The following is a 24,818-nucleotide window of genomic DNA, read 5'->3' on the forward strand; positions in this document are numbered from 1 at the left end:
GTGAACTAGGTAGGGGTTCAAAGCTTGCGGGACCTAGTGTCCTAGTAACCCCAAAATGGTTCATTCAGACTCAACCTTATAGGTGAATAGGTACTCACCTACTAGTCACTACACACTGCTATAAATAATACTAAAAGAGGGTGTGAGGCTATGTTCACATGGCGGAATTCCGCAATTGTGAACATTACACTCTCTATTAGTATTATTTATAGCAGTATGTAGTGGCCATTAAGTGAGTACCTATTCACCTATAAGGTTGAGTCTGAATGAACCATTTTGGGGTTACCAGACCACACTAGGTCCCGCGAGCTTTAAACCACTACCTAGCCGACACCAGATGCTAAACCCTGGTTCTATTTTGTGGGAATAATATTGGAAAAATGGTTGTATGAAAATGCTGTACCAGTACTCAGAGACTGTCTTTATGTTCAGAGGTCATGTAATTTCGGCAGAACTCCGACAGAATTTCTGTGTTTTCAAAACACAGAATTCTGCTGGAATTCAAAGCCCCATTGACTTCAATGGGACTCTGCAGCAAAATATGGCAAAATCAAAGACAGGTCAATAAATTTTGAGGAATGTGGAATTGGACAGTGGAATTCCATTGAAGTAAATGGGCAGTAAAATTTTGCATAGAAATTCCGCCATATGAGCATAGCCTAAGGGTCTAATCACACAGCAGAATTTTCGCATGCGGATTCTGCATCAAATTCAAGCCCAATAGACTTCTATGGGATTCCGCACTCCCATTCACACTTCTGAATTTCCGCATGTGGATTCCGCACAAAATCTGCACAAGCCAGAAACCATCCAAATGAATGCAGAAGAGGAATTGGTGCGGATGTGCGGAAGTTCTTACGTGTGAATAGACCATAAGGCTCTACATGGGCATCAATGGAATTTCTAAAATCCTATAACATTAGTGGCAATACAACTTTTTTCAGACAACAGCAGGCCCAATGTTTGGTGTCTGTAACACTGTAACAACTATGAACCTGTGTGTGCTGGACCTAAATCCTAAAAACCTGCTATGACTGCATTAAAGTATCACAGTGATACTATATAATCTGAATTACTGCATATGTAGCTGTAGCATCAAAAGTCCAAGTTTGTTGCTTAGACCAGTTAAAAGCATACTCTGGAGGAAAACTTATTATTTAAATCAACTGGTGCCAGTTAAACAGATTTGTAAATTACTTCTATTAAAAAATCTCAATCCTTCCAGTACTTATTAGGGGCTGTATATTACAGAATAAATGCTTTTCTTTTTGGATTTCTCTGATGTCACGACCACAGTGCTCTCTGCTGATCTCTGCTGTCCATTTTTGGAACTGTCCAGAGCAGGAGAAAATCCCCATAGCAAACATATACTGCTCTGGACAGTTCCTAAAATGGACAGCAGAGGTCAGCAGAGAGCACTGTGGTCGTGACATCAGAAAAGCACATCATTAAAGAAAAGCATTTTCTCTGTAGTATACAGCCCATAAAATGTATTGGAAGGATTAAGATTTTTTAATAGAAGTAATTTACAAATCTGTATAACTTTCTGGCACCAGTTGATTAAAAAAAAAAGTTTTCCCCGGGAGTACCCCTTTAAAGGGGTACTACCGTGGAAAACTTTTTTTTTTTTTAAATCAACTGGTAGCAGAAAGTTAAACAGATTTGTAAATCACTTCTATTAAAAAAATCTTAATCCTTCCAGTACTTTTTAGGGGCTGTATACTAAAGAGAAATCCAAAAAGAAATGCATTTCCTGTGATGTCCTGACCACAGTGCTCTCTGCTGACCTCTGCTGTCCATTTTAGGAACTGTCCAGAGAAGCATATGTTTGCTATGGGGATTTTCTCCAGTTCCTAAAATGGACAGCAGAGGTCAGCAGAGAGCACTGTGGTCAGGACATCACAGGAAATGCATTTCTTTTTGGGATTTCTCTTTATTATACAGCCCCTAAAAAGTACTGGAAGGATTAAGATATTTTTAATAGAAGTGATTTACAAATCTGTTTAACTTTCTGGCACCAGTTGATTTAAAAAAAAAATAGTTTTCCCTGGGAATACCCCTTTAAGTACATTTTAGGTAACATTTTTCCTCTCCCTTGTCTCAGAGCAACACGTCCAAGAATGCAGTAATGCACAGATTCTTTATATCTGCTGTAACTAGTATCTCCTTGCACTATGGCTATCTGTGCCAGTTGTTTATTGCTCTTTCAAGAGTGTAGTACAAAGGTGTCAAACCTCATGTTCCATGACTCTTTATTTTTCTTCTCTCTGCAGTTTGCCCGCCAAGCTTATAAATGGAGGAATAGCAGGACTCATCGGCGTAACTTGCGTCTTTCCCATTGATCTAGCTAAGACTCGACTACAAAACCAACAAAATGGCCAAAGAATGTACACCAGCATGTAAGTGGGAGAAGGCTTGTCACTGTATAGCCATAAAATGTATATACTATACAAATGTGCTCATCGTGTCCTAACCTAGTCCATCCTATACCCACTATGTCAAGTACCAGTGTCCACCAAGGGAACAGCTCACCCCTTCCTGCTATCGCACGCCAGTGCACGGTGGTTGCCGGTATCGTCGCCGACCAAACTCTGTATACAACAAAGAAGAATTCCAGCGCTGCTTGTGATCCAAAAGCCTTGTCTTTATTGAACGTATTCACACAGGATACATACAGGAGATAAAACTCCTCTGACGCGTTTCGCGCTGTTAGCGCTTAGTCATGGGACAGTGCGAAACGCGTCAGAGGAGTTTTATCTCCTGTATGTATCCTGTGTGAATACGTTCAATAAAGACAAGGCTTTTGGATCGCAAGCAAGCAGTGCTGGAATTCTTCTTTGTTGTACACTATGTTAAGTATGTGCCAGTATCAATTCTAGTAGCTGTTCTAACATGGCCTTATATATTTGTTCATCATATACCAGTGTTTCCCAAACAGGGAGCCTCCAGCTGTTGCAAAACTATAACTCCCAGCATGTCCGGACAGCCGAAGGCTGTCCGGACATGCTGAGAGTTGTAGTTTTGCAACAGCTGGAGGCTCCCTGTTTGGGAAACACTGTAATATACTGTATACATGCAGTCATTTAACCTACCTAGCAGGCATTACATTCCTTGACTCATCTTTCACTTAATTGATTATTTGTTCCTTACAGTTACAAGTCATACGTAGACGGAGGAAAATAATGTCCTTTTTCGATTTGCAGACTGACCTTCATTGTGTCCTTGAGGTAGAAAAGAAGTCATATGATGCTGAAACCACAGAAAGCAAACAGCAGATGCTGAGATTGCAGGGAAATAGGATAAGGAGGCAAAGTATTAGGCCAGATCATTGAGACTATTGCAGTTCACAAGGTCTTTTTACTGCGCAGATATTCATAGTATGGCTACATTCACACAGAGAAAATTCCGTGCGCAGTCCCTTTGATTTGGATGGGATTCTGCTGCGCTGCGTTTCGGCTGCAGAAATCCCGATTCCGGTGTCCGCAGAAAGAATAAACATGTCTTTTCGCGAATTCCGATCGGAAATGCATTGTCCTCTATGAGACGGTTCTAGCGCCCACTGGAATGTTTAAATGTGCAGAATGTCCATCTTTGGTTTCAGGGTGGACATTCTCAGCCGTGTGAACATGGCCAATCACTAGAGATGAGCGAACTTACAGTAAATTCGATTCGTCACGAACTTCTCGGCTCGGCAGTTGCGTCCTTTTCCTGCATAAATTAGTTCAGCTTTCCGGTGCTCCCGTGGGCTGGAAAAGGTGGATACAGTCCTAGGAGACTCTTTCCTAGGACTGTATCCATCTTTTCCAGCCCTCCGGGGCACCTGAAAGCTGAACTAATTTATGCAGGATAAGTCATCAACTGCCAAGCCGAGAAGTTCGTGACGAATCGAATTTATTGTAAGTTCGCTCATCTCTACCAATCACCAATGTGACAACTGTAAGCAATGATGAGAGGCAAACATTCACACACAAAGCCCGCGACTAAAGCGTTGTTCTCAATTCATTGGTTACCTGTTTAATGATAACACATTGGGCCTCATTCACTAAGCGTGGAGTGTAGTAGGTTTGTAGGTTTTTATTTTCGACAGTTATTCTTCCATGGTATTTACTATTGGACATTATCAGTTGTGTATGGTTGGGCGCCCAGTTATTTGTGCAGGTGCTCCCCCAACAGGCCGATCCAGCGAAGGATAAATCTGAATCAAATCATTGGGATGGGTTAAATCATCTGTTTCCATCTACAAAGTGTGAGGGAAACTGAGACAGATTACTGGACCTATTTGATGGCACCCTAACCCTATTTACAACAAACATGTGGACCATTTGTCAGGGTGAAGACCGTGTTTTTTTTTTTTTTTAAATCAACTGGTGCCAGAAAGTTAAACAGATTTGTAAATTACTTCTAGTACTTATCAGCTGCTGTATGCTCCACAGGAAGTTGTGAAGTTCTTTTCGGTCTGACCACATTGCTCTCTGCTGACACCTCTGTCCATGTCAGTAACTGCCTGGAGCAGGAGCAAATCCCCATAGCAAACCTCTTCTGCCCTGGGCAGTTTCTGATATGGACAGAGGTGTCAGCAGAGAGCACTGTGGTCAGACAGAAAAGAACATACAGCAGCTGATAAGTACTGGAAGGATTAAGATTTTTAAATTGAACTTTCTGGCATCAGTTGATTTAAAAAAAAAATTTTCACTGGAAATAAATATATTAATTTAAAGGGCTGATCCACGTAATTTACAAATCTGTTTTCCACCCCTTTAAAGGGGTACTCCACTGGAAAACATTTTCTTTTAAATCAACTGGTGCCAGAAAGTTAAACAGATTTGTAAATGACTTCTATTTAAAAATCTAAATCCTGCCAGTACTTATCAGCTGCTATATGCACCACAGGAAGCTCTTCTTTCTTTTTTGAATTTCCATCTGTCTGACCACAGTGCTCTCTGCTGACACCTCTCTCCATTTTAGCAGAATAGGTTTGCTATGGGGATTTGCTCCTGCTCTGGACAGTTCCTAAAATGGACAGAGGTGTCAGCAGAGAGCACTGTGGTCAGACAGAAAGGAAATTCAAGAAAGAAAAGAGCTTCCTGTGGAGCATATATCAGCTATTAAGTACTGGAAGGATTACAATTTTTAAATAGAAGTCATTTACAAATCTGTTTAACTTTCTTGCACCAGTTGATTTAAAAAAAAAATGTTTTTCATTGGAGTTCCCCTTTAAGCTACGTCCCTGGCTTGAGATATATTAATGTGGCGATTTGTAAATGTGGCGATTTGCTTTGAATGCATCATGAATGTTCCTAAGTAGAAAAAACGTGAATACATTATGCAGTATCCTCTGGATAATGCGGTGTACAGCAAGCTAATGACCACAAGCCACTGCTGTGAAGATCAAGACATGTCTAGCAGACTAAGAAGCTGTCGGTATTCTCAGAACAATGGACTTTCCACTGTAGAGTCCAAAGCCTAACATCATTGAATGAGTCCGAGATGACTTACATGGTGAGAAGCAGAAGATCCCCCCCAGCTGCTGGGACTGAAATGAAGAAAAACATCTGAAAAAAAAACTAAAGCATGAACACACAATATACTGAAAAGAATTACATTTAGTTGTTGAGTTTTCTTTGCAATTGTCTATGAAATATCTTTTATACTGCAGAATAAATAACGTAAAGCACTAAACCGCTATGGATGCTTGGCATAAGGCTTACGGTACTTCAGAGGGGAAAGTTATTGTCTATTAAAGGATAAGGGATAGATGATCGGTGGAGGTCCAACTGCTGGGACCCCGGCTGAATACAAAAACAAAGGTCCCTTGACTTGTGAGTAGAGCAGCAGTGAGCATGCTCAGCCACCACTCCATTCACTGTCTATGGGACTTCTGAACATAGCCAAGCACTGTACTCTGCTTAGGGTCCTATAGAGAGTGAATTGAGCGGTTGCCACGCATGCACAATGGCCAGAGGGAATGGGGGACCTCAGTTGTGTTTGGCCGGTGTCATAGTGGTCAAACCCCACTTATAACTTCCTATCACCTATCCTATGGATAGACAATAACTTTTAATCTTGGTATAACCCCTTAAAGGGGTACTTTAAAAAAAACTTTTTTTTTTATTTAAATCAACTGGTGCCAGAAATTGAAACAGATTTGTAAATTACTTCTATTAAAAAATCTTAATCCTTCCAGTACTTTTTAGGGACTATATACTACGGAGGAAATGCTTTACTTTTTAGATTTCTCTGATGTCATGACCACAGTGCTCTCTGCTGACCTCTGCTGTCCATTTTAGGAACTGTCCAGGGCAGCATATGTTTGCTATGGGGATTTTCTCCTGTCTGGACAGTTCTTAAAATGGACAGCAGAGGTCAGCAGAGAGCACTGTGGTCATGACATCAGAGAAATCTAAAAAGTAAAGCATTTCCTCTGTAGTATACAGTCCCTAAAAAGAACTGGAAGGATTAAGATTTTTTTTTTAATAGAAGTAATTTACAAATCTGTTTAACTTTCTGGCACCAGTTGATTAAAAAAAAAAAAGTTTTCCACGGTAGTACCCCTTTAAAGGCAGCTTAGTGTCCTGGTAGCAGTTTCAGCCATTTCATTTATTTTTATCCTTTTTTAATCTGCAGGTCAGACTGCCTTATTAAAACTATACGTTCAGAGGGATATTTCGGCATGTATAGAGGTATGTAATAGGCCCTACATTCTTACCTGCAATATCCACTATAAGAAACGCTAGGCTCTGTACTTGGGGCATACCAAGATGCCTTGGCTATCCAGTTCCAATAAGACTGTGTTCACACCTGTGTTGTTCATTTCCTTTGTTCAACAGAAAACCAAAATTGATGGGTATGCTTCTGCATGTTATTATGTCCACCATTTTTGGCATAATCCTCCACAGAGCCTTCAAGGTAGATGTGAACAGAGCCTTAAAGGGGTACTCTGCCCCTAGATATCTTATCCCCTATCCAAATGATAGGGGATAAGATGTCTGATCGTGGGGAGATCGTGCAATCTCCCTGCTGCATCCGGCGTTCGTCTGTCAGGTTCAGCGCTGGAGGCTCGGGACGTCATGGCCATGCCCCCTCAATGCAAGTCTATGGGAGGGGGCATGACTGATGTCACGCCCCCTCCCATAGACTTGCATTGAGGGGGCATGGCCGTGACATCACGAGCGGGTGTGTCTGTGATGTCACGAGCCTCCGCCCTGCATCGCCAGTCATCCGGCTCGGAGTGAAGTTCACTCAGTGCACCGGATTTCTAGGGTGCCGCAGCAGAGATTGAGGGGGTCCACAGCGGCAGGACCCCCACAATCAGACATCTTATCCCCTATCCTTTGGATAGGGGGATAAGATTTCTAGGGGCGGAGTACCCCTTTATGTTTATACCAGACACAGCCTATAATGATTTCGTACCACGCTCAGTAATACATCATGTTTATGCCAGGCTCTATGATCTGTATGTATGCCCAAGGGTACAAACAGTACAGGCAGTTAACTTATTGACATATACAGCATACCCTGCATGGAGAAAGAGCAAACACACCAGTCTTCATTGTAGATCCCCTCCAGGATGTACGGCGCTCTGGTTTTGTTCTAAATACTATAAAAGACGTTTGACAGAATGCTGTCTGCATAGCTTTATAACACATCAGATGAATGGCATTCATATTCCAGATATAGCACAGGCTTTATTCCAGGAGTTCATACTTGTTATCTGTCTGCAGGTGCTGCTGTGAACTTAACCCTTGTTACACCAGAAAAGGCGATTAAATTGGCTGCTAATGATTTCTTCAGACAATCGCTGTCCAAAGATGGGTGAGTATTGGAAGACCTACATATGAACGTTTGTGTTTTTTATATGCATGTCTCTGCAGCTGACTCCATAGGTGATATGCACATTTTCACATAAATGCTGCACTTTTGTGTCCTGTTAAAGGGGTTATCCAGGAAAAAACTTTTTTTTATATATCAACTGGCACCAGAAAGTTAAACAGATTTTTAAATTACTCTATTAAAAAATCTTAATCCTTTCAGTACTTTTTAGCTGCTGAAGTTGAGTTGTTCTTTTTTTGTCTAAGTGCTCTCTGATTACACCTGTCTCGAAGTAGAAGCAAATCCCCATAGCAAACCTCTTCTACTCTGTGCAGTTCCCGAGACAAGCAGAGATGTCAGCAGAGAGCACTGTTGCCAGACAGAAAAGAACAATTCAACTACAGCAGCTGATAATCATTGGAAGGATTAAGATTTTTTAATAGAAATAATTTACAAATCTGTTTAACTTTCTGGAGCCAGTTGATATATAAAAAAAAAGTTTTTTCCTGGATAACCCCTTTAACCCCTTAAGGACCCAGCCATTTTACACCTTAGGACCCGGCCATTTTTTGCACATCTGACCACTGTCACTTTAAACATTAATAACTCTGGAATGCTTTTACTTATCATTCTGATTCCGAGATTGTTTTTTCGTGACATATTCTACTTTAACATAGTGGTAAATTTTTGTGGTAACTTGCATCCTTTCTTGGTGAAAAATCCCCAAATTTGATGAAAAACTTGAAAATTTAGCATTTTTCTAACTTTGAAGCTCTCTGCTTGTAAGGAAAATGGATATTTCAAAAAAATTTTATTTTTATTCACATTTCCAATATGTCTACTTTATGTTTGCATCATAAAATTGACGTGTTTTTACTTTTGGAAGACACCAGAGGGCTTCAAAGTTCAGCAGCAATTTTCCAATTTTTCACAAAATTTCCAAACTCACAATTTTTCAGGAACCAGTTCAGGTTTGAAGTGGATTTGAAGGGTCTTCATATTAGAAATACCCCACAAATGACCCCATTATAAAAACTGCACCCCCCAAAGTATTCAAAATGACATTCAGTCAGCGTTTTAACCCTTTAGGTGTTTCACAGGAATAACAGCAAAGTGAAGGAGAAAATTCACAATCTACATTTTTTACACTCGCATGTTCTTGTAGACCCAATTTTTGAATTTTTACAAGGGGTAAAAGGAGAAAATTTATACTTATATTTGTAGCCCAATTTCTCTCGAGTAAGCACATACCTCATATGTCTATGTAAAGTGTTCGGCGGGCGCAGTAGAGGGCTCAGAAGCGAAGGAGTGACAAGGGGATTTTGGAGAGTACGTTTTTTTGAAATGGTTTTTGGGGGGCATGTTGCATTTAGGAAGCCCATATGGTGCCAGAACAGCAAAAATCCCCCACAAGGCATACCATTTTGGAAACTAGACCCCTTGAGGTACGTAACAAGGAATAAAGTGAGCCTTAATACCCCACAGGGGTTTCACGACTTTTGCATATGTAAAAAAATAAAAATAAAATTTCACTAAAATGTGTGTTTCCCCCCAAATTTCACATTTTTGCAAGGGTTAATAGCAGAAAATACCCCCCAAAAATTGTAACCCCATCTCTTCTGAGTATGGCAGTACCCCATAAGTTGACCTGCAGTGTACTATGGGTGAACTACAATGCTCAGAAGAGAAGGAGTCATATTTGGCTTTTTGAGAGCAAATTTTGCTCGGGGGTATGTCGCATTTAGGAAGCCCCTATGGTGCCAGGACAGCAAAAAAAAAAAAAACACATGGCATACCATTTTGGAAACTAGTCCCCTTGAGGAACGTAACAAAAAATAAAGTGAGTCTTAATACCCCACAGGGGTTTCATGACTTTTGCATACGTAAAAAAAAAAAAAAAATTAACTAAAAGGTGTGTTTCCCCCCCAAATTTTACATTTTTGCAAGGGTTAATAGCAGAAAATACCCCCCAAAATTTGTAACCACATCTCTTCTGAGTATGGAGGTACCCCATAAGTTGACCTGAAGTGCACTACGGGCGAACTACAATGCTCAGAAGATAATTTGGCTTTTTGAGAGCAAATTTTGCTCGGGGGGCATGTCGCATTTAGGAAGCCCATATGGTGCCAGGACAGCAAAATAACCCCCACATGGCATACCATTTTGGAAACTAGACCCCTTGAGGAATGTAACAAGGCGTAAAGTGAGCATTTACCCCCCACTGGTGTCTGTCAGATCTTTGGAACAGTGGGCTGTACAAAATTTTTTATTTGCACAGCCCACTGTTCCAAAGATCTGTCAGACACCTGTGGGGTGTAAATTCTCACTGCACCCCTCATTACATTCCGTGAGGGGTGTAGTTTCCGAAATGGGGTCACATGTGTTTTTTTTTTTTTTTTTGCGTTTGTCATAACCGCTGTAACAATCAGCCACCCCTGTGCAAATCACCTCAAATGTACATGGCACACTCTCCCTTCTGGGCCTTGTTGTGCGCTCCCAGAGGACTTTACGCCCACATATGGGGTATTTCCGTAGTCGGGAGAAATTGCGTTACAAATTTGGGGGGGCTTTTTTCCCCTTTACCTCTTTTCAAAATGAAAAGTATAGGGCAACACCAGCATGTTAGTGTAAAAAGTTTATTTTTTTACACTAACATGTTGGTGTAGACCCCAACTTCACCTTTTCATAAGGGGTGAAAGGAGAAAAAGACCCCCCAAGATTTGTTAGGCAATTTCTCCCGAGTACGGCGATACCCCATATGTGACCCTAAACTGTTGCCTTGAAATACGACAGGGCTCCAAAGTGAGAGCGCCATGCGCATTTGAGGCCTGAATTAGGGATTTGCATAGGGGTGGACATAGGGGTATTCTACGCCAGCGATTCCCAAACAGGGTGCCTCCAGCTGTTGCAAAACTCCCAGCATGCCTGGACAGTCAACGGCTGTCCGGCAATAGTGGGAGTTGTTGTTTTGCAACAGCTGGAGGCTCCATTTTGGAAAGAGTGGCGTACCAGACGTTTTTCATTTTTATTGGGGAGGGGGGCTGTGTAGGGGTATGTGTATATGTAGTGTTTTTTACTTTTTATTTTATTTTGTGTTAGTGTAGTGTAGTGTTTTTAGGGTACAGTCACATGGGCGGGGGATTACAGCAAGTTTCCCGCTGCGAGTTTGAGCTGCCGCGCAAAATTTGCTGCATTGCAAACTTGCAGCCTGATACTCACTGTAAGCACCTGCCCATGTGAATGTACCCTGTACATTCACAAGGGGGGGACCTCCAGCTGTTGCAAAACTACAACTCCCAGCATGCACAGTCTCAGTGCATGCTGGTAGTTATAGTTTTGCAACAGCTGGAGGCACACGGTTTGGGAAACACTGAGTTAGGAAACAGACAATGTTTCCCAACCAGTGTGCCTCCAGCTGTTGCAAAACCACAACTCCCAAACATTCTCAGGTATGCTGGGAGTAGTAGTTCGGCAACATCTTTAGAGCCAGATGTTGCCGAACTACAACTCCCAGCATGCTTGGAGTTGTAGTTTTGCAACATCTGGAGGACTACAGTTTGCAGACCACTAATACAGTGGTTCCCAATCTGTGCCCTTCCAGATGTTGCAAAACTACAACTCCCAGTATGCCAAAACTGTCCAGGCATGCTGGGAGTTGTAGTTCTGCCACATCTGAAGGGCCAGATGTTACAGAACTACAACTCCCAGCATGCCTGGACAGTAAGGGCATGCTGAGGATTGTGTAGTTTTGCAACATCTGGAAGGGCACAGTGGTCTCCAAACTGTGGACCTCCAGATGTTGCAAAACTACAACTCCCAGCATGCCTAGATGCCAAGGGCTGTCTGGGCATGCTGGGAGTTGTAGTTTACAGGGTCCCATTACAGCAATGCATGTCGCTTTACGGCGACGTGCATTGCTGTAAAGGGCCCGACCGCGGCTGAAGATCTACTCACCTGTCGCCGCCGCCGCCATCTTCATCGCCGGGATCCGGGTCTTCAGGGACGAGGTAAGTACCGGGGCCGGGCCCCAGCACTCCCCCGTCCCCCGCCGCGTCCTCCGGTCTTCCTCCCGTCCTCTCCGGACTTTCAGGGGCCAGGCAGGACGGGAGGAAGTAACCGCCCCCCCTCCTGCGATTGGTCGGTTAACTAACCGACAGATTGCAGGGTATAGGAGGAGGTGGCCGGCTTGCCACCTCGCTCCTATACATTAGCATGGTTCTGGCTGTCTGTGACAGCCGGGATCATGCGAAATTACCGGGCGGTCGGGTCCCAGAGACCCGATCAGCCCGGTATCGCCGCAGATCGCAAGGGCGATTTCCCTTGCCTACATGGCCCCCCTCAGCGTTTGCCCTGGATGCCTGCTGAAGGATTTCAGCAGGCATCCAGTTCCGATCTCTGCCCGGCGCGCGGCAGGGACCGGAAAACGCCAGGACGTACGGGGACGTCCTGGGTCCTTAAGAGGTTAAACTAGCATTTAACAATGGTAAGCTAGTAGGTGACTCCATTCAGGTTATTTAAATGAATAGTGCCCATTGCAGTATGCCACAGTATATGACAACATCCCTTTTCTAAAGGGATACCAAAGGATACTGGTGACCTACTGCAATAATGCTCTGTGAACCCACCCTACTCCGCTATTAGGTAAGTATTGTGCATCCTAACCCCATGCCTGGCTTATGTAAAGTGATCCACAATGCATACAGCATATGCATTGCCATTCAATACTTTGCAAGTCGCAGCATAATTGAGGGCAGCGACAACCCTGACTGACTCCATTAGGCTCTGTTCACACAATAGAATTGATTTCAATGGGATTCTGCTGCGTTCTTTACATAGCAGAATTTCGGCGCCGGAAACATCTGGCTTGGGAATTCAAATTTCATTGTCCGCAGAAAGAATAGATATGTCTATTCTTTCTGCAGACTCCCTGCAGAAATGCATTGCCATCTATGAGGCAGCGCATTTCCAAGCGGTCCTAGCTGGAGCGCTGGAGTATGTCCGCATGGAGATTTTCCGTGCAGAAATTCCCCTGTGTGAACATAGCTTAAGGGTATGTTCACACGAGCGGATTTACAGTGTATTTTACGCTGCGGATCCGCTGCTGAAGGCCCGCTCTATGCTGTCTTTACATATGCCTGCTCATAGCGGCAATACGCCGCTACAAGCAGACACACTGCGATGTGCGAGTCGCAGTATACTCGCACATCGCGGGAGCTCTCTGCCTAGCTCAGGGCAGGGAGATCGCCCGCGATGTGCGAGTATACTGCAACTCCCACATCGCGGCCAATCTCCCTGCTCTGAGCTAGGCAGAGAGCTTCCGCGATGTGCGAGTATACTGCGACTCGCACATCGCAGTGTGTCTGCTTGTAGCGGCGTATTGCCGCTATGAGCAGGCACATGTAAAGACAGCATAGAGCGGGCCTTCACCAGCGGATCCGCAGCGAAATCCGCTGCGAAAATCCGCTCGTGTGAACGTACCGTACCCTAAGGTTACGTTCACGCGCGGATTTTATTTTACGCTGCAGATCTGCTGCTGAAGGCCCGCTCTATGCTGTCTTTACATGTGCCTGCTCATAGCGGCAATACGCCGCTACAAGCAGACACACTGCGATGTGCGAGTCGCAGTATACTCGCACATCGCGGGAGCTCTCTGCCTAGCTCAGAGCAGGGAGCGTGTCCGTGTGCGAGTACGCTGCGCACATTGCTGCACTGTGTCTGCTCGTAGCGGCGTATTGCCGCTACCAGCAGGCACATATAAAGCCAGCATACAGCGGGGCTTTCACCAGCGCGTGTGAACGTACCCTAAATCTTCAGACCTGCTCCTGATTCAGATAACAATTCATTTGCATATTGCAAGATTGTGCTATATCTGGGAATCAACAGATTGGGATAAGGAGTACATTATTTTACTCAAGATTACCCTCACTAACCACCTGTATATTCAGGTTAGTAGGGTTGATCAGTCTGTCCGTTTCCCGTTTCACACAACATCAAATTCAGACATATATTTTATTTTACACATGCCTTTTTGTCCATAAACAGCCAAAAATGTGGACACGAAATAAAGTACGCTCTCTGATCCCTTGTATTCCGGCGGTATTATTTTTCCTTCTATTAGGTTACTGTACATTATCTTGTGTACAGACTTCTGATCATTTTAAGCTTTTTTAAGCTAAGTTTATTATGTGACCTTTTTTTCTTTTTTTAGTTATTTCTAGAGACGAACGAAGTTACAGTAATTCGATTCTGCACGAACCTCGCGGCTCAGCGGTTGCTGACTTTTCCTGCATAATTTAGTTCAGCTTTCAGGTGCTCCGCTGGGCTGGAAAAGATGGATACAGTCCTAGGAAAGAGTCTCTTAGGACTTTATCCACCTTTTCCAACCCACCGGAGCACCTGAAAGCTGAACTCATTTATGTGGCTAAAGTCAGCAACCGCTGAGCCGCGAGGTTCGTGCAGAATCGAATTACTGTAACTTCGTTCGTCTCTAGTTATTTCAAGACAAAAATGCACACGTAAAATAAAGTGCATCAAGAAATTTTACGTAGTGTGAATGTAGCCAAACATACAGTAGTGTATGCTACATTATTATAGTTAAGAGTATTTGCAAAGTTAATATCTTATTTTTATATTTATAGTAAACTGTGACCTGGAGATGAAAGGTGACCCTCAGTGCACTAGTGGTGAATGGGGGAAGTTGGGAGGACTCAGAGGGGAGGTAAAATGCTTAGTGTGATACTATGGACCGTAAGCAGAATTTATTTTACTGTTATCATGCCAAATCATATGGGTATCATACCAAAAACCCACCCACCTGCTGCTCTGTACGGGCGGAGGGCAGATGGGCTCCAACAATTATTGTGCTGGGGAATAGAAAGGATCAGAAATTGAACTGTCAACACGGTCGTCTCTGCGCCACTTTATAGCTTCACCTGCATCGCATCTGCGCAAGTTTGCCACCTGATGTTCGCATTATGTACTGCAGTCATCTGCAAAAAGTTAACCCCTTTTTTGGCTCACACCTTTCCACGCAACTATACCAGACATTCCATCCTCCATTCCAGCCATTATATGTGTTAGTACCAAATAAATGGTTAAAAAAATGTTCCTGTGCATAACAAAAGCAAAGTATTTTTTCTGAAATATTCTTCTTTACATTCCTGAGACCATTTTTCATGTTTCTTTTGCTGGATCCTCTATGGCAGTGGTCTCCAACCTGCGGACCTCCAAATGTTGCAAAACTACAACTCCCAGCATGCCCGGACAGCCGTTGGCTGTCCGGGCATGCTAGGAGTTGTAGTTTTGCAACATCTGGAGGTCTGCAGGTTGAAGACCACTACTCTATGGGGTAGGATCCTGCCGTCATTGCGATGCCGTGGGGATGAAGAAGAGCAGGACGCTCCTCAAAGAGAGGACGTGTTGTCTCGGAAAGATGAATACTACACATCTATATTACCACCGCATATCAATAACACCTAAGCAAGGATGATGGTCACTAAAGATGAGCGAACGTACAGTAAATTTGATTCCTCACAAACTTCTCAGCTCGGCGGTTGATGACTTATCCTGCATAAATTAGTTCAGCTTTCATGTGCTCCCGTGGGCTGGAAAAGGTGGATACATTCCTAGAAGACTCTTTCCTATTACTGTATCCACCTTTTCCAGCCCACCGGAGCACCTGAAAGCTGAACTAATTTATGCAGGATAAGTCAGCAACTGCCAAGCCGAGAAGTTCGTGACGAATCGAATTTACTGTAAGTTCGCTCATCTCTAATGGTCACCTTGTGTCACATGGGCTGTTGCTTTGCAATGGTCTCCAGTGCATATTCCCCATATTGTATGGGGCTGTAATAGGATAATCTCCTGTTTAAAGGGGTACTCCGGTGGAAAACAACTGGTGCCAGAAAATTAAACAGATTTATAAATTACTTCTATTAAAAAATCTTAAAGGAGAACTCCAGAATACAAAAATTGTCCTCCATACTGCCGGCAGTAAAAAAAATAGATAGATACATACCTTCCTCCGCTCCCCCGGTGCCTCCGGTAACTGTCTCCGGTCTCCGTTGCGATCCTCTTCCTGGTTGCCGGTGGTCGGCGAGTCATACTGCACTCAGCCAATCATCGGGAGCAGCGAAGTCCCTACTCGACCGGCGATAGGCTGAGCGGCAGTGTGACGTTTTCAGTCCCGGCAGCAGGTGCCGGTGTAGTGAAGAATTTTGTGTCTTGAAGCGCTCCCGAGTCGGGACTTCGCTGCAGCCGGTGATTGGCTGAGTGCAGTATGACTCACTCACCGACCACCAGGAAGAGGATCGCAACGGAGACCGGAGACGGTTACCGGAGGCATCGGGGAGCGAAGGAAGGTATGTATCTATCAATTTCTTTTACTGACGGCAGTATGGGGACCAATTTTTTTATTCTGGAGTTCTCCTTTAATCCTTCCAGTACTTATTAGCTGCTGAATACTACAGAGGAAATTATTTTCTTTTTGGAACACAGAGCTCTCTGCTGAATCACGAGCACAGTGCTCTCTGCTGACATCTCTGTCCGTTTTAAGAACTGTCCAGAGTCTGAGAAAATCCCCATAGAAAACATATGCTTCTCTGGACAGTTCCTAAAATGGACAGAGATGGCAGCAGGGAGCACTGCGGTCATGATGTCAGCAGAGAGCAATGTGTTCATGATGTCAGCAGAGAGCACTGTGTTCCAAAAAGAAATAATTTCCTCTGTAGTATTCAGCAGCTAATAAGTACTGGAAGGATTAAGATTTTTTTATAGAAGTAATTTACAAATCTGTTTAACTTTCTGGCACCAGGTTGATAAAAAAAATAAAAATAAAAAGTTTTCCACCAGAGTACTCCTTTAAGTGCAAAGGGCCACAACTGTACTCCACTGTGCCTTAGGTTAGGTTCACACTAGCTTTAGAGCTCTGTTCGACCCAGAATAACCGAACCTGAATGGTCCTATGCACAATGGACACCAACAGTCCTGACGGATCCCATTGACTTTTAATGGGATCCATCTTGTTTCCTTCTGGTGTCTGTTGTTTTGTAGGATTTAAGCAAAGATTAAAAAAAACCTGACCTGACTCTAACCTGGATGGATGATCTTATATATATATATATGGTTATCACTTATTCCTTCTTAGTACAAAAGATGCAACGTTTCAACCCACAAGGGTTTTTTTTTTTTTTTGTTTTTTTTTTTTGCATTTTTTCATTAAATGCCAGGATGGGTGCTGTTACTTTTCTCTATGGTTGTGGTGATGTCCCAAATAGATTTCTGGTAACATTGGCATCCTAAATTTGTTATAGTTAAAGCGTTAGCATACATTTTGTGCCATGGCATTCCAGAGGTCCAGAGGGATTCTCCCGAAAATTGCTTAAAAGGAGACTTTCTCAATATATAGGACACCTGATGGACCTGTACAGCAGCACATGGAGGCTGCGCAGATCGTTATTAGGGGGAAGATTTATCAAACTGACCAGATTTTGCCCATAGGAACCAATCACAGCTCAGCTTTCACTTTACCATTTGTAGACTGTCTTGTCTCCAGGTTTTGACCAATCTTATATGGTCAGCAACGCATTTATGGGAAATCCAGTTCCACACATGCAACACATTTTCCAATAGGTGCAGTTCCTGATCTTTTTGGTGCATTTTGCTTAATACATTTTTTTTTTTTGTTGTTGTTGTTGGGCATCACATTTCTGGTGCATCTTATGATAGAATGTTGGAGCCTTAGTAAATTTGGGCCATCGTTCTTCTGGCATGGTAGTTAATATGATGTTCCAGACACTTAGATGTCACTTGTTTCCTTGTAGTCATAGCTAAGTGAGTCTTTTTGTGTGCGTATAAGAAACAGATTGCGGCAATGGGATAACCGTATTTATACTTTTATTTGAGGTTTCATATGAGCGGGTACAACACAGGCAGGGGAGTGTCAGGTGGAGAAGATGTGAGGGTGTTCAGGAGCCGATAACCTTTTCTGGCCACTAAGGCGCTTTTTCTGGTTTCTATGGCCATTTCTCACCGCTAAGGCACTGCTTCTGGTCTCAGATGTTTCTCACACCTAAGTGGCTTCTTCTGGTGTCTGTGACCATTTCTTGCCACTCAGGTGCCACTCCCCTGCCTGTTGTACCCGCTTATACGAAAGCTCAAATAAAAGAAGGACAACAGTTATCTGATGGGTGAATGATGCAATCTGTTTCTTATACACATGATATATAGAATACTGTCCTCTGTACTGCAGAGCACCACCTAGTCAGACCACACATAGAATACTGTGTACAGTACTGGTCAGACCACACATAGAATACTGTGTACAGTACTGGTCAGACCACACATAGAATACTGTGTACAGTACTGGTCAGACCACACATAGAATACTGTGTACAGTACTGGTCAGACCACACATAGAATACTGTGTACAGTACTAGTCAGACCACACATGGAATACTGTGTACAGTACTGGTCAGACCACACATAGAATACTGTGTACAGTACTGGTCAGACCACACATGGAATACTGTGTACAGTACTGGTCAGACCACACATAGAATACTGTGTACAGTACTAGTCAGACCACACATAGAATACTGTGTACAGTACTGGTCAGACCACACATAGAATACTGTGTACAGTACTGGTCAGACCACACATAGAATACTGTGTACAGTTCTGGTCAGACCACACATAGAATACTGTGTACAGTACTGGTCAGACCACACATAGAATACTGTGTACAGTACTGGTCAGACCACACATAGAATACTGTGTACAGTACTGGTCAGACCACACATAGAATACTGTGTACAGTACTGGTCAGACCACACATAGAATACTGTGTACAGTACTGGTCAGACCACACATAGAATACTGTGTACAGTACTGGTCAGACCACACATAGAATACTGTGTACAGTTCTGGTCAGACCACACATAGAATACTGTGTACAGTACTGGTCAGACCACACATAGAATACTGTGTACAGTACTGGTCAGACCACACATAGAATACTGTGTACAGTACTGGTCAGACCACACATAGAATTCTGTGTACAGTACTGGTCAGACCACACATAGAATACTGTGTACAGTACTGGTCAGACCACACATAGAATACTGTGTACAGTACTAGTCAGACCACACATGGAATACTGTGTACAGTACTGGTCAGACCACACATAGAATACTGTGTACAGTACTGGTCAGACCACGCATGGAATACTGTGTACAGTACTGGTCAGACCACACATGGAATACTGTGTACAGTACTGGTCAGACCACACATGGAATACTGTGTACAGTACTGGTCAGACCACACATAGAATACTGTGTACAGTACTAGTCAGACCACACATAGAATACTGTGTACAGTACTGGTCAGACCACACATAGAATACTGTGTACAGTACTGGTCAGACCACACATAGAATACTGTGTACAGTTCTGGTCAGACCACACATAGAATACTGTGTACAGTACTGGTCAGACCACACATAGAATACTGTGTACAGTACTGGTCAGACCACACATAGAATACTGTGTACAGTACTGGTCAGACCACACATAGAATACTGTGTACAGTACTGGTCAGACCACACATAGAATACTGTGTACAGTACTGGTCAGACCACACATAGAATACTGTGTACAGTTCTGGTCAGACCACACATAGAATACTGTGTACAGTACTGGTCAGACCACACATAGAATACTGTGTACAGTACTGGTCAGACCACACATAGAATACTGTGTACAGTACTGGTCAGACCACACATAGAATTCTGTGTACAGTACTGGTCAGACCACACATAGAATACTGTGTACAATACTGGTCAGACCACACATAGAATACTGTGTACAGTACTAGTCAGACCACACATGGAATACTGTGTACAGTACTGGTCAGACCACACATAGAATACTGTGTACAGTACTGGTCAGACCACACATGGAATACTGTGTACAGTACTGGTCAGACCACACATAGAATACTGTGTACAGTACTGGTCAGACCACACATGGAATACTGTGTACAGTACTGGTCAGACCACACATAGAATACTGTGTACAGTACTAGTCAGACCACACATAGAATACTGTGTACAGTACTGGTCAGACCACACATAGAATACTGTGTACAGTACTGGTCAGACCACACATAGAATACTGTGTACAGTTCTGGTCAGACCACACATAGAATACTGTGTACAGTACTGGTCAGACCACACATAGAATACTGTGTACAGTACTGGTCAGACCACACATAGAATACTGTGTACAGTACTGGTCAGACCACACATAGAATACTGTGTACAGTACTGGTCAGACCACACATAGAATACTGTGTACAGTACTGGTCAGACCACACATAGAATACTGTGTACAGTACTGGTCAGACCACACATAGAATACTGTGTACAGTTCTGGTCAGACCACACATAGAATACTGTGTACAGTACTGGTCAGACCACACATAGAATACTGTGTACAGTACTGGTCAGACCACACATAGAATACTGTGTACAGTACTGGTCAGACCACACATAGAATTCTGTGTACAGTACTGGTCAGACCACACATAGAATACTGTGTACAGTACTGGTCAGACCACACATAGAATACTGTGTACAGTACTGGTCAGACCACACATAGAATACTGTGTACAGTACTGGTCAGACCACACATAGAATACTGTGTACAGTACTGGTCAGGCCACACATAGAATACTGTGTACAGTACTGGTCAGGCCACACATAGAATACTGTGTACAGTTCTGGTCAGACCACACATAGAATACAGTGTACAGTACTAGTCAGACCACACATAGAATACTGTGCACAGTACTGGTCAGACCACACATAGAATACTGTGTACAGTACTGGTCAGACCACACATAGAATACTGTGTACAGTACTAGTCAGACCACACATAGAATACTGTGCACAGTACTAGTCAGACCACACATAGAATACTGTGTACAGTACTGGTCAGACCACACATAGAATACTGTGTACAGTACTGGGCACCAGTGCACAAGAATGATATAGTGGAGCTGGAGAAGGTTCAAAGACGGGCAACCAGAGTAATACGGGGAATGGGAGGACTACAGTACCCAGAAAGATTATCAGAATTGGGGTTATTTAGTTTAGAAAAAAGAAGGCTTAGGTGAGACCTAATAACTATGTATAAATATATCAGGGGACAGTACAGATATCTCTCCCATGATCTATTTATACCCAGGACTGTATCTATAACAAGGGGGCATCCTCTACGTCTAGAATACTGTGTACAGTACTGGTCAGACCACACATAGAATACTGTGTACAGTACTGGTCAGACCACACATAGAATACTGTGTACAGTACTGGTCAGGCCACACATAGAATACTGTGTACAGTACTGGTCAGGCCACACATAGAATACTGTGTACAGTTCTGGTCAGACCACACATAGAATACAGTGTACAGTACTAGTCAGACCACACATAGAATACTGTGCACAGTACTGGTCAGACCACACATAGAATACTGTGTACAGTACTGGTCAGACCACACATAGAATACTGTGTACAGTACTAGTCAGACCACACATAGAATACTGTGCACAGTACTAGTCAGACCACACATAGAATACTGTGTACAGTACTGGTCAGACCACACATAGAATACTGTGTACAGTACTGGGCACCAGTGCACAAGAATGATATAGTGGAGCTGGAGAAGGTTCAAAGACGGGCAACCAGAGTAATACGGGGAATGGGAGGACTACAGTACCCAGAAAGATTATCAGAATTGGGGTTATTTAGTTTAGAAAAAAGAAGGCTTAGGTGAGACCTAATAACTATGTATAAATATATCAGGGGACAGTACAGATATCTCTCCCATGATCTATTTATACCCAGGACTGTATCTATAACAAGGGGGCATCCTCTACGTCTAGAGGAAAGAAGGTTTCTACACCAGCACAGATGGGGGTTCTTTACTGTAAGAGCAGTGAGATTGTGGAATTCTCTGCCTGAGGAGGAGGTGGTCATGGGGAACTCTGTAAAATAATTCAAAAGGGGTCTGGATGCATTTTTGGAGAATAATTATATTACAGGTTATGGATTCTAGATTTATAGGGACAGAAAGTTGATCCAGTGATTTATTCTGATGCCATATTTGGAGTCGGGAAGGAATTTATACCTCTAGTATGAGTTTTTTTTTTCCTTCCTCTGGATCAACTCAGTAGGGACTCATTAGGGATATAGGTTGAACTTTGACTCTGTTCTTTCTTCAACCTTATTATCTATGTTACTATGTTACCTAGATAGCCTTAGCAGACTCCGCAGCCGCTCAGAGTCTGAACTCCTTAGGCTAAGTTTCCACTTGGTTATTTTTTCTGGCAGTTTTTGGAAAACTACCACTGCAGTTTTTGAGCCAAAGTCAGAAGTGGATCCACAAGGGAGGAGAAGTGTAAGTTCTTTCTTCATATGTCCTATTCCTTTTGAATACACTTCTGGCTTTGGCTCAAAAACTGCAGTGGTAGTTTTCCAAAAACTGCCAGAATAAAAGACAAGTGGAAACTCAGCCTTAGCAGAGAGGGAGCTGATGTACTGTGCTGCAGTGCCGAGGCATTAACTCTTTCTGGACTTGGTTTTATAGATTTTTTGCTTTACAAGCCCAATTAGACAGAACAGGCTATAGGAATGGAGCACAGATCGGCAGCCACCTGCTGTAAACCAGCTAATAAGTGGGAACTTGGGACTATTCCATCAATTAAACAAGCTGAGAATAGATTCTGGCTCGCATCCTTGTAGAGAAACTCACATAATATCACAGTGACTCAACCCATAGGCTTCTTGGAACTGCAGCGCGATTTGGAAAATTACTCTGACAATATGTTTTGTCACATTCTACATATAATGCTGATCTAATTCCTATACAAATATCTCCTGGACTGCACATATTTTTTTCATTTCTTTTACATAGTGATTGTTCACATATACAATGGTGCTGATGGTAAATCAAAAAGCCAACGTGATGTTCTAAAGCCATATATACTCATTGTAAATGCCATGGCCTTGTGCTCCGTCATGTGGCTGCACCACTTTATCACTGAGATAACAGATTTACAGTATTGGTTGTGTGTCCAGAGTTGTTCCCACACTTTCCTTTTAAACAGGGCAAAGATTAATGTTTGCTGCCCTAACTCCCTAAATTTAAAGGGGTTATCCACCATAAGGTGATTTTAGTACGTACCTGGCAGACAGTAATGGACATGCTTAGGAAGGATCTGCGCTTGTCTTGGATCTAAATGGCTATGTTGTGAGATTACCAAAACACTGTGGCTAGCTATTTGTGAACTGCTATTTCCTGTTTGACTTTTATTTTTTTGACTACAAATCCTACAATTCCATCTTCCTCCCTCCCACACATCAGCCACCCCACCCATTGAAACATAAATGAGCTGCATCCATACAAATCAGTGTGGTTTTCAATCAGGGTGCCTACAGCTGTTGCAGATTGATCTCTCTCCCACCAAGCGATCCCTCCACCCATTGAAGCAGACAGGCTCCCTGTCATCAGCTGACTAGTGAGTCAGGTCTCGGCCGCATTCCAAGCTGGGAAAAATCTGAGACAGCAGTCATTTTGTATGCTGATAAAAAATAAATATTGGAGTGAAAATCACATAAGAAAACCATAACACACAGGTACAGACACTATATTATAAACTACACTAACTTTACAGCCCCTGTAGCATAGTCAAATAAAAAAAAATCCTGGAATACCCCTATAAATTACATGGCCAAGTAAGAGCAGCTTGTCAGTGGCCTACCACCCCTACCACCACCTAGCATCCAGGGCATATCCATGCCCCATATGAGGAGCCCAGAACCATAAATTACAAATGCTAGTTGGGGGCCCTGTGAGAGATTCTACATTGGGGTCCTGAAGCTATAAGTTACACCTTTGCTAATAACATGTACCAAATAAAGTGCATTTGATCAAACACTAGAACACCCTGCAACTACTTTTGGTGGTGTGGAGAGTAATGTTAGCATCGTTTTTACATTACAGGAAGAAGCTGACTCTGTTAAAGGAGATGCTTGCTGGTTGTGGAGCAGGAACATGTCAAGTAATAGTCACTACGCCCATGGAGATGCTGAAAATCCAGCTACAAGATGCTGGACGACTGGGTAAGAAATGTATTGTTACTCAGAGGGCAAGATTAGACACCTCATTAGATCAGATACCAACCATATTTGCTTCCGTTAGGCTGGGCTTCCACACAGGTTTCTTCTGGTTTCTGTTTTTTGGGGATCTGCCACTGCAGTTTTAGAGCCAAACTCAGAAGTGGATCCAGCAGGAAGGAAAAGTATAAGTCCTTCTCTTATATGTCCTATTCCTTTTGAATACACTTCTGACTTTGGCTCAAAGACTGCAGTGGTAGATTACCAAAAAATGCCAGAAAAATTTTTTTTTAATACTATTTTTACTTTTTATAAGTATTTATACTTCAGATGCCCAGATTAACAGGCTGAGTGAAATATCCATTTCTTACCAAGAAATCTATTCATTTTATGGAATAAAAAAAAAAACCTTTTATTAGTTTGGACAATTTTGCATGTATGGGTTTTGTTTACTTTTTTTTGTTTGAGAAATGGGAAAAGGGGGTGATGTGAATTGTTATTATTGGAGGGATTTTGTTTACGGGTGATCTGCTAATACTGACTACCTATGGCAGACTGTAGAAGCAGATCAGCCATGACACGCAATGAGGCCTTCAGACCTCGGGCTGCCATGACAATGCATTGGCTCCCTAGGAGGGCATTCCAGAGAACTGATTTGCCCTTCTGTTACCCTTCTGTTCTGTAAGTTAAAATAAACAGTTAAAACAGCCGGCAACAGAGATTGTAGCCATGATGGCTATTAGCGGCAGCTGCCTTGTATGGACAGAGCTCTTCCCCCGAGCACTCTTAGGCTAGGTTCACACTGCAGAATTTCTGCCGGAGAACGAGCCAGC

The 24,818-nt window shown here is 42.9% G+C and overlaps 1 protein-coding gene across 2 annotated transcripts in view; it reads left to right on the top strand.

The window, feature by feature from the left end:
• The window catches only part of SLC25A22 (solute carrier family 25 member 22), a 70,136-nt gene that overhangs the window by 33,918 nt on the left and 11,400 nt on the right, over nt 1-24,818 (top strand). For both annotated transcript variants that reach the window (XM_056526934.1, XM_056526935.1), the window contains exons 3-6: nt 2,274-2,399; nt 6,625-6,680; nt 7,722-7,812; nt 23,873-23,991. In XM_056526934.1, coding sequence (XP_056382909.1) covers nt 2,274-2,399; nt 6,625-6,680; nt 7,722-7,812; nt 23,873-23,991 — 392 coding nt within the window. The remainder of the gene's footprint in view (nt 1-2,273; nt 2,400-6,624; nt 6,681-7,721; nt 7,813-23,872; nt 23,992-24,818) is intronic.

The sequence above is a fragment of the Hyla sarda genome, chromosome 6 (assembly GCF_029499605.1).
Source record: "Hyla sarda isolate aHylSar1 chromosome 6, aHylSar1.hap1, whole genome shotgun sequence".
NCBI classification, from domain to species: Eukaryota; Metazoa; Chordata; class Amphibia; order Anura; family Hylidae; genus Hyla; species Hyla sarda.